The following is an 11,464-nucleotide window of genomic DNA, read 5'->3' on the forward strand; positions in this document are numbered from 1 at the left end:
AATTCGTGGCTATGCCTAAGTATGCTTTCTTGCTCTTCTTCTGGAACACATCTTCTGATGAGTTGATCCGGGCAATGCTTGAATAAGAAAGGTTCATCCCAGACATAATGTTTCACCATGGAAAAGAACTTCTTCTTGTCCTGAGAAGTTAGATCATTTCTAAGAACACCACAAGCAAGATAATTAACAAAATCAGCATACCATGGCTCTTTGACTTGGGCAGCATATAGTTGTTCATCAGGGAAAGTCTCATTCAAGGGTAGCATAGCTGCTCCTTTTTCTTCAACCACAATTCTGCTCAAATGATCAGCTACCACATTCTCACATCCCTTCTTATCTCGAATCTCCAAATCGAATTCTTGCAGCAAGAGAATCCATCTAATCAAGCGTGGTTTGGCATCCTTCTTAGTGAGCAAGTATCTAAGAGCTGCATGGTCAGAATAAACAATTACTTTAGAACCAACAAGGTAAGAACGAAATTTTTCTAAAGCAAAAACCACAGCAAGCAACTCCTTCTCTGTTGTGGAGTAGTTGATTTGAGCATCATTCAAAGTCCGGCTAGCATAATGAATCACATGGGGCAGCTTGTTCTTCTTTTGACCTAAAACTGCACCAATAGCAAAGTCAGAGGCATCACACATTATTTCAAATGGTAAAGACCAATCCGGAGCTATGATAATAGGGGCTGAAGTTAGCTCCCTCTTCAAGGTAGAAAAAGCTTCCATGCAAGCTTTATTAAACTCAAAAACAGCATCCTTAGTAAGGAGATTACACAATGGCCTTGTAATGCTTGAGAAATTTTTGATGAACCTTCTATAGAATCCAGCATGACCTAGAAAGCTTCTAATTCCTTTAACAGAGGTAGGGGGTGGAAGATTTGAGATGAGATCGATCTTGGCTTTATCCACTTCGATTCCCTTGCTTGAAATCACATGGCCTAGCACAATGCCTTGTCTCACCATGAAGTGACACTTCTCCCAATTCAAAATCAGATTTGTTTCCTGGCATCTTTTAAGCACTAGAGACAAGTGGTGAAGACAATTATCAAAAGAGGAACCAAAAACTGAAAAATCATCCATAAATACCTCAATGAATCGTTCCACCATATCTGAAAAGATTGACATCATGCATCTTTGGAAAGTTGCTGGGGCATTGCACAAACCGAATGGCATCCTTCTATAAGCAAACGTACCAAATGGGCATGTGAATGTGGTTTTCTCTTGGTCTTCCGGAGCAATGGGAATTTGATTATAACCTGAAAAACCATCAAGAAAACAATAGTAAGCATGGCCAGATAAACGTTCAAGCATTTTATCAATAAAAGGCAAGGGGAAATGATCTTTTCTAGTGGATGTGTTCAACTTCCTGTAATCAATGCAAACTCTCCAACCAGTGACAGTTCGTGTAGGAACTAGCTCATTCTTCTCATTCTTCACAACGGTGATTCCGGACTTCTTTGGAACAACTTGCACAGGGCTCACCCACTTAGAATCTGAAATTGGGTAGATGATTCCTACATCGAGTAGCTTTAAAACTTCAGCTCTAACCACTTCTTTCATGTTGGGATTTAGCCTCCTTTGGGCATCACGGGATGGTTTGCTGTCTTCTTGTTGCGTAGATACAGCTGCACCAAAATGGATTCAGTTGCATCCTCAACTTGTGATACTCGCAAGTGCACGAGCCGTTTGGTAGTATAGCATATGTAAGTGCGAGGTCGATCCCACGAGGATTGGTGATTGAATGATCCAATTCATTTTCCCTACACAAAACAGAAATGAAAAAGAAAGGAAATAAATAAAACAAGGAAGAAAGAAAATAACTAACTCAAGTAGATAAGTTCCCAAGTTCAATTAGATTAATGGATTGATTCTAGCTAAAGTATGATTAAGCCATGGTGTGTGGTCATAACCTTGTGTTCCTAATTCCCTAATTTGATCATTTGTTGTCTAACCTAAAATTAAGCATTAGGAACCCATTAAGCATAGAAGAACAATTTAAACAACCAAGCATGTATCTAATCCCTGTTGTCGAATGTCCATACATACTCTTCCTATTCATAGTTCAATTCGAATTAAAGCATGGTGTATACTCTTAATTCAAACCAAGATAGCTAACATGCAAGCCTAAATGGTGATCAATCATTCAAACTAGCATATTAACTTATAAGCATAATGAATAAGAACATGAACCATAATTGAAACTTGGAAACTAATTAAACTTGAAAACTTAATAAAAGAATTTACATTACAAAGAAAAATAAATTACAACTAAGAAGCAAAAGGAAAGCTAGAATTGAGAACTAGAAAGCAAAATTAAGAGAATTTGAGGGAGAGAAGGGAAGGGAGCTCTAGAGAAGTGTTTGAGAGCTCCCCCCCTTGGGGTGTGTTTACAAGCTTAGAGAACTTCTCTATTTATAGGCCTAGGGGAAGTGAAAATCTGAATTTGATATGGCTAATGCATACAACACTTGTATTAGAAAATATGAATTGGTTGATGCACTTGACCAATAAATCCCACCAGCAGCCCTAGCTCATCTTCATGTCACCATGACCAAGCTTCCAACCAGCTACAATAGCTCATGCCTAGCTCACCATGACCAAGCTTCCAACCAGAAACAATAGCTCATCCTGAGGTCAGCATGACCAGCAACTTCAAGGGCTTACAAATTGGGCTTCACTTAAGCAAATTAAGACTTTAAGCACTCAAACTTGAAGTTCAGAATGTCTTCTTTCCAGCCATATATCATTTGGGCCAATCCAAGGTCGGAGGAGGAAGTTAAGGCCAAAACAAATTGCTAACTCATTTTGCGCGCTGATAAAATCCATCCTGAGCATGGCTCTGTGTTTGCTAGGTAACAGACTCCATATTTATCCAATGGGGCTGAATTTTGGATATGTTATATTACACACCCATTGGAACAACTTTCATGAAGAATGTGGCCTCATCCGAGCTATGTAGGTTGCTGAAACAAAGCTTGCAATATGACCTACGAAACTGGACTGGCAGGGGGCTGTAGCCAAAATGAGTTTGTCTTTAAGCACTTCTTCCCTTTATCCAAATCAGGCTTTAACATGCATGGATTGCATCATTTCCTATCCAAAGCCATCATTGTTACCTAAAGCTGAAAGATAAACACAAAAAGGATTAAAAGCACAAGTTTAACTCAAAAACATAACCAAATCATAAGCTAGAAGGGTACAAAATGATATACAATTATGAACCGATCACTTCTTCCATTAAAATCCGGTGCATGCACATGCTTGGACTAATTCCTTTGATGTCTGCTATGGTCCACCCAATGGCTGTTTTATGCTCTTTTAGAACTTTAATTAAGCTCTCTTCTTCATGTGAGGAGAGACCTGCAGCAATTATAACAGGGAGAGTTTCGTTAGCACCCAAATATGTATATTTAAGATTATTGGGAAGAGGTTTAAGTTCTAGCTTTGGTGGGATGACAATGGATGGCTCCAATTTCGTGGATGATGGTCCAAGAGGCTCGATTGGTGGCCTAAAGGATGGTGGGTATGGCGGAAACACTTCTAAGGCAGCCACCACTTCTTGAAACTCCGGTTCACAAAGATCTTCCTCTTCTTGTGTTAAGACAGCTTCTAGAGCATCATTAGACTTTCTCTGCAAAATTTTGGAAGAAACCTCATGATCCACAACATCAATTGAAAAGCAAGAATCAAGAGAGATAGAAGGTTGAGATAGAGCATTAAGCATTTTAAATTCAACAGTTTCACCCAAAACAGTCATGGAGAGGGTGCTATCTTTCACTTTGATGATTGTGTCTGCAGTGGCCATGAATGGCCTGCCTAGGAGAATGGGATCAACACGATCTCCATTTGGATTGTCTTCCATGTCCATCACTACAAAATCAGAAGGGAGAATTAGTGTATTAACTTGAACTAGAATATCTTCTACAATACCTTTTGGATATTTTATAGAATGATCAGCTAGTTCAAGTCGCATTGAAGTCTTCTTCATCCCTTCTAAGCCAAGCTCTTGATAAACTGAATATGGCAAAACATTGATGCTTGCTCCCAAGTCCAACATGGCTCTTCCAACCTTCTTGCCTCCAATGTTAATGGGAATGTCAAAGCTGCCAGGATCATCTAGTTTTGGTGGAAGCTTCCTTTGCAACACAGCACTTACATTCTGGTCGAGCTTTACTCCTTCATTTGGAGCGAAATTGAGCTTGTGAGTTTTCAAGTCCTTGATGAATTTTCCATATGCAGGAATCTGTTCAATAAGATCAAGCAAAGGCAAATTGATATTAACTTTACTCAAAATATCATAAATCTCTTTAAAAGCCTTATCTTGCTTTGCTTTCTTAAGACGGCCTGGAAATGGAATCTGTGGAACATATGGAGCGGGTGACACGTATCTATCTTCTTGAAGATGTGGTGGCACAAATTTGTCATCCCTTTTATGCAATTGGAATTGATCGGATTTCTGAGAATCTGATTTGGCCTTAGGAGCAGATTGAGAAGTTTTGAGTTGTTCTCCTTCCGTGGCCATGGTCTCCTCCTCTTCATTTTCTACAATCACAACATCATTTGAAAGATTAGAATCATCTTTATTATCAATGATCTTACCTGATCTGAGCACATGAATGGCCTTGGCTTCTGGGTTCTTTGGATTGATCTCAGTTTGGCTTGGCCATTTCCCAGGCACTCTTTGAGTTATTTCAGCAGCTATTTGGCCTAATTGGACTTCCAATTTGGAGATGGCAGCTTGTGTAGTTTGCTGAAAATTGGATTGGTTGATTGCCATCTGCTTCACTATATCTTCCAATGATGATGATGATTGTTGTGGCCTTTGGAATGAAGGGGGATTTGCTTGATTCTGGGTATTTCTCCATGAAAAGTTTGGATGATTCCTCCAACCTGGATTATAACTTTGAGAGTATGGATCATTTCTTGGACCTTGGTTGTAGGAATTTACCAACTTAGCTTGCTCTTGCACAAATTCTGGATATCCAGCCCCAAGTGGACAAGCTGTGGTAGCATGGTCATGAGATTCACAAATGCTACACACTTCCTTCGGAGGGCTTCTTGAGTTTAATGCAAGAAGAGCATCTAGCTTTTGTTCCAGTTTTGAAATCTGCACACTAGAAGCATCATTAGAACCACTAATAACACGTTTACCTCTTGTATCCGTATGTTGGGTCTCCATTGCTATCTCCTCAAAGAGTTCGTACGTTTCTTCTGGAGTTTTGGTTTTAAAAGAACCACCTGCAAAATTGGTGACTATATTATGACTAGAAGGGGTTAGTCCTTTATAAAACATACGCATTTGAAGCTTCAATGGAATCCCATGATGAGGACATTGGTTGAGCAACCCATTGAATTTCTCCCATGCTTCACAAAACGATTCATCATCTTGCTGTGCAAATAACAAGATCTTGTCCCTAAGCATGTCGGTCTTTTGCGTGGAGAAGTATTTTTCCAGGAACTTCTTTTGAATGGCAGACCATGTAGTGAGTGAACCAGGCTTCAAAGAATTCAACCAATACTTCGCCTTATACTTTAAAGTGTATGGAAACACTCTCATTCGAAGTTGATCTTCTGTCACACCTGTCAAGGGAAAAGAACTCACAACATTAAAAATATCCTTTATATGAGTCAATGGATCTTCATTAGGTAAACCATAAAAGGAAGGCAGCATATTAAGATGAGAAGATTTAAGCTCATAATTTCGAGCTACAGTGGGCAGCAAAATGCTTGAAGGAGATGCTGGAATTGTTGGGATATCAAGTTCTCCCATGAACTCAATGGCAGCCATCATTTCTTCTTCTTCTTGGTCTGAACTTGCTTCCGAATTTGAAAGTGAAGAACCAGGAAGTTCAGTGTGGAGAGCAAGACTTGTAAATGTAGCAAGAGCTTGCTCTTTTGCAGTTGACAACTCCCTTTCTAGACGATTCTGAATTTCAGAGGTCACTCGTCTGGGTTGCAATGATGGTCCTGCGTTCAAAGATCTAGAACGTTGGAACGAAGACCTCACTTGTTCAAGTAATGGCTTTTTAGACATAAACTACTTGAAACAGAAAATTAGATTAATTAGAAACACTAAAAACAATAGGGTAACCTTGGGCACATAACCAGGGAAGAACTTTCGTTCAGTCCCCGGCAACGGCGCCAAAATTTGTTGTTAATATTATGTTAACTCGCAATTGTACGGGGCAATTAGTAGTATAGCAAGACAAGTACGAGGTCGTACCCACGAAGACTGAGAAGTTCAAATTAGTTATGTACTTTAGATTACCAAATTCAAGAAGTTAGGAAGTTAAATCTAAAACAAAATTTAAAGCAAGAGTGAGTTTGAAAACAAATGCAGCAAGATTAAAATGAACTTTGAAGTGAGAATGCTTGTGATTATAGAAAGAAATGAACAAACTGAAATTGCAACGGAAAGCAAGTAAACAAAAGTAACAAAGGGTGGTTTTGAAGGTTAAAACACAGGTTTGGAGACTAGGGCATTCGATTCACCATAACAATTCAATTCTGGGTTATAAAGATTCAAGTAACAAGTCTAATTCAGATTCAAAGATTGATTCTAGCTAAAGTATGATTAGGCCATGGTGTTTGGTCCTAACCTTGTGTTCCTAATTCCCTAATTTGATCATTTGTTGTCTAACCTAAAATTAAGCATTAGGAACCCATTAAGCATAGAAGAACATTTTAAACAACCAAGTATGTATCTAATCCCTGTTGTCGAATGTCCATACATACTCTTCCTATTCATAGTTCAATTCGAATTAAAGCATGGTGTATACTCTTAATTCAAACCAAGATAGTTAACAAACAAGTTCTAATGGTGATCAATCATTCAAACAAGCATGTTAACTTATAAGCATAATGAATAAGAACATGAATCATGAATCAAACTTGAAACTCCAAACTTATAAACCCAGAATATTCATGTTAGGTTACATCGAAGCCCTAGTTATGGATTTAGCTACTCATAATGGAAAAGAGACTTGAACAGAAATGAGAAAACATAATGAATGCAATAAGAGTAGAAAAACCCTTTTTCTGAAGTTCTTGTGGTGTCCAAGGCTTCTCCAAGTGCTTCTCCACTTCTAATGCTTCTCCAAGAGCTTCCCCACTTCTAGAAAGATGTATGAAGGATATGGAGGTGATTTGGGATGAGTTTGAGTGAGTGGTGATGGCTAAGGAAGATGAAATTCGTAGGAAAATGGAAGAGAAGTTTGTTGGAGTTGTTTTGGTGATTGTTGGAGTGTTTGGGATTGTGAGAGTGTTTGAGGATGGTTGGAGTGAATTGTGGGGTTGTGAATCCCAGGATTTGTTGTGTCTTGAATGTGGAATGGATGTGGTATTTATAGGGAGAGGGGAGTGATAAATCTGAATTCAATATGGCTAATGCATACAACACTTGCATTATAAAATCTGAATTGGTTGATGCACTTCACTAATGCATACAACACTTGCATTATAAAATCTGAATTGGTTGATGCACTTCACCAATAAATCCCACCAGCAGCCCTAGCTCATCTTCATGTCACCATGACCAAGCTTCCAACCAGCTACAATAGCTCATGCCTAGCTCACCATGACCAAGCTTCCAACCAGCTCATCCTCATGTCAGCATGACCAGCAACTTCAAGGGCTTACAACTTGGGCTTCTCTTAAGCAAATGACGACTTTAAGATGTCCATTGTGAAGTTCAGAATGTGTATGATCTAACCACACAAGTATTGGCCCAATCCAAGCTCGGAGGAGGAAGTTAAGGCCGAAACAAATTGCTAACTCGTTTTGCTCGCTGACAAAAATCCATCCTGAGCATGGTTCAGTGTTTGCTAGGTTACGGACTCCAGAGTTATCCAATGGGGCTGAATTTTGGATATGTTATATTACACACCCATTGGAACAACTTTCATGAAGAATGTGGCCTCATCCGAGCTGTGTAGGTTGCTGAAACAGATCTTGTAATGTGACCCACGAAACTGGACTGGTAAAGGGCTGTAGGAAAAATGAGTTTGTCTTTAAGCTCTTCTTCCATTCATCCAAATTAGGCCTTAACATGCTTGAATTGCATGAATTATGCTCTCTTGCTCTATTGGCCTACAAAACACACAAATAGAGGCAAATAACTCAGAATTATAGGAAACTAAGCAAAAGAAGTAAGTAAATTGGGCATGTATATGTATGAAATTATGAGCTTAACAAGCATCTCCTTGATAGAAGGATCTTCTTGTTGTTGTGGAGGAGCTTGATAGGGCTGCTGGTATGGCTTTGAGGAATTGGAAGGTCCCATTGTATTCTGTGAATTGCTCCAAGAGAAGTTTGGGTGTTGTCTCCACCCCGGATTATAGGTGTTGGAATAAGGATCATTTCGGGGCCTTCCATTGAATGCGTTGACCTCTTGCACATCTTCTAGGATAGGATTCGATGGGCAATTTGCAGTGTCGTGGGTGATGCTAGCACATAAATTACATGGTTGTGTAGTTACCTTCTGTACTAGTGGCATGAGAAGTTTTGTGAGAGCTGCAACTTGTGCTTCTACACTCGTGCTGGCACTAACTTCATAGATGCCTCCTTTCTGTGTCGATGATGTAGGTGCAACTCTTGTATCTTTTGTAGGAAAGTCCCAATGCTCAGAGTTCTCACAAATTGTTTCAAATGCGCTGACAGCTTCATCTGCAGTTTTGTCCATTAAGCTTCCACCAACTGTTGAATCTACCATGCTCCTGCTCTGCGGGTTCAACCCTCTATAAAAGTAGTGAACTTTTTGCCATATGTCAAAACCATGATGAGGGCATTGAAGAAACAAATCCTTATATCGCTCCCAACATTCATGAAATTGTTCACGCTCTTGTTGACGAAAACTCATAATAGTTGCTATCAAAGCATTGGTTTTACGAGCAGGGAAAAATTTTGATAGAAATTTCTTAGATAAATCAGTCCAAGAATTTATAGATGCTTCTGGAAGAGAGTCTAACCAGTTTGTCGCTTTATCCTTTAGAGAAAATGGGAACAATCGGAGTCGAATTTGCTCTTCACTAACACCGCCATAATTGAATGTGGAGCATATGGTGAAGAATGTCTTGAGATGATGGTAGGGATTTTCCTCCTCCTTCCCATGATAACTAGGTAGAAGTTGGATAGTTGTTGGGCGAATTTCGAAACGCTGTGTGATTGGAGTCAAGACGATGCACGACGGTGCATTGTACTCCGCTGGTGCAGTGTAATCCCTTAGAAGCCTTGGTTGTGGTGGTGGGTTATCTCCACCATTGTTGACTAGATTAGCCATGGCTGGTCTTGGTGAAAAATGCTCCCTTCGATGTTTTCGTACTGTACGCTCAAGTTCTTGATCAATGGGAATTAACTCCAACTTGAGAGAACGCCTCCCTTGCATATAATTTTCAGAAATTAGGTTTTGGTACTGAGCACGATGGGGTTCTCCAATTGGAACCAAGAGCTGATGCGTGAGAAGAGTTATCCTGTTTCCTTTTGTCGAACAGCCCCAATTTCTGTTTGTTTCCTCTTTTGATGTTATTGGTTGTACCTGAAAAAAAATAAAAACAATTTTAAATGGCAACAGAAACCGGATTAGGAGAATAAAATTGAATGGAGAAAAGGGAAACACTAAAGCCTGATTCTGCTGTGTTTGGAGTTTTCCAATTGGAGAAAGGAATTTTCCAATTGGAGTGCCTGGAGCGGTGGCGTGAATGCTTGAAGTAGTCGGAAGACAAAACCCAAATCAATTGGGTTTGGAACTCTCCAATTGAGATGGCGTGGCTGTTTCTGGAAGACCAATACCCAACTCTAATTGGAATGCTTTCCAATTTGTGAGATTTGGCTGTTTGTGGGTAGCTTCTTTTCGCTTTGGCTGTTGCGTCTTTAAGTTGGAAAGTGGCGTGTATGCCACAGGAAACTTGTCTTCCTTCTTTGACTTGAATTGTGTATTTCCTAAAACCAAAACAGATTTTCAGAAAATAGAGATAACAATAATAAAAAAAATAAAAAAAATAAAAAAAATAAAAACAAATAAGACAGGGGTAGTAAAAAATAAAATAAAAATAAAAATAAAAACACAAAACAAACTAGAAACAAACTCAATTAGACGTAAATTAGGAATCCAAATTTTAAATTAACTTAGAATCCCCGGCAACGGCGCCAAAAACTTGGTCTGTCCTTGCAAGTGCACAAGATTGATGTAGTATAGCTTTTGACAAGTCCAAGTATCGTTCCCACGAGGATTCCAAATTAATCTAATATTCAAATACCTAAATTAAATCTAACTGATACGCAAGTGAATTTGTAGAGATTGTTGTTGTGAAAGTTTATGAAACAAACAAGAAATTAATAAAAACAATTGAGCATACAAAGGTTGAATTTTAAGGTTGAAAAACAATGATGAAGGTCTAGGGTTTCGGAATCAACCACAAGCAATCCAAGTTAGATTTCAATGCATTCAACAGATTCTTTCGATTCTTTAGATGATAATTCCCGTATCTAAGTCCTTTTCAGGCACTCAGACCATAGTTTTCCTTAAGTGTAAGATTCTTTTCTAGTTCAGACAAAGATCATATACCCAATCCTGCAATCTATCCTGGTTAAGGCATAAATTTAACAAGTTGAATTCATTACGTTCTAGAAAATGAGAGAACCAAGCAAACCATTATTCTTTGTCAAGCAATAATGTAATTCACCACACTTAATCACAAGAAGCTAATTGAATTATATTGCGAGTTCTGCCTCAAATTCATCTTCCAATTTACTAGATGCAAAGCCCTAAGGTGATCAGTCAAAGAACTTAAACAAATAGCAACAATTAAAATAGTGATTAAACATTCATCTAAAAGAAACTTAGAATCCATTAAATAACATTAGAAATCATAACTATCCATGCTCGGGCGTCATCCTCGCCCTAGAGAATAACTTAGTTACTCATGTTCAAAGAAAACATAATTGAAAAACTAGAGAACATAAAATAAAACTTATAGATTGTGATGATGCTCGAGAACTTGACGATGGCAGCGGCTCTGACTCTCCTTCAAACTCCAGCCTCCCAGAACCTAATTTCTGGTCTTCGTTAAATAAGGAACAAATCCTCTTTCGACTTGGTAACTATGCTTTCCTAGTTTGGCTTCAATTGTCTTTGATGAGTTGGCACCCAAAATTCCTCCTTTTGCTTGCTTTACCATCTTTACTCTTCAAACCTAGTAAAACACAAAACTAAGTAAAAATGGACTAAACTCACTCAAGAACATAGCAAGAATCTAAGAGAAAGATAATAAAAATGTACGAAATAATGGTTATATCAATTCCCACACCATCCTTCATCTTTTGCTGCTGCACCTCAAGCATCTTCACATGGGTTCAAAGGTGATCAGTTGTGGCTGCCTTTGCTGCCAACCCATGTGGTCTTCTTTTGCTGCCAACCCATGTGATTGCTTTTTGGTTGCTGAAAAAAACGAGTTTTCTGAACCAGGCTT

At 38.8% G+C, this 11,464-nt stretch overlaps 1 protein-coding gene and 1 non-coding gene across 2 annotated transcripts; one reads left to right on the top strand and one right to left on the bottom strand.

The window, feature by feature from the left end:
* The first annotated feature begins 5,314 nt into the window (after nt 1–5,314).
* LOC148295805 (small nucleolar RNA R71) lies at nt 5,315–5,421 on the top strand. Its single transcript, XR_015834866.1, has one exon. It is a non-coding gene; the product is annotated as a small nucleolar RNA R71 (small nucleolar RNA).
* A 1,504-nt stretch (nt 5,422–6,925) lies between these two features.
* On the bottom strand, nt 6,926–9,903 carry LOC148295806 (uncharacterized). The gene is made up of 2 exons (XM_088250139.1): nt 8,476–9,903; nt 6,926–8,087 (listed from the first exon to the last, which is right to left on the bottom strand). Exons 1-2 carry the CDS (start codon nt 9,379–9,381, stop codon nt 7,917–7,919), a joined length of 1,077 nt encoding a protein of 358 aa, XP_088106265.1. The 5' UTR covers nt 9,382–9,903; the 3' UTR covers nt 6,926–7,916.
* Nucleotides 9,904–11,464: the final 1,561 nt, after the last annotated feature.

Source organism: Prunus avium, chromosome 3, assembly GCF_965620075.1.
Source record: "Prunus avium chromosome 3, drPruAviu1.hap1.1, whole genome shotgun sequence".
Taxonomy (NCBI): Eukaryota; Viridiplantae; Streptophyta; class Magnoliopsida; order Rosales; family Rosaceae; genus Prunus; species Prunus avium.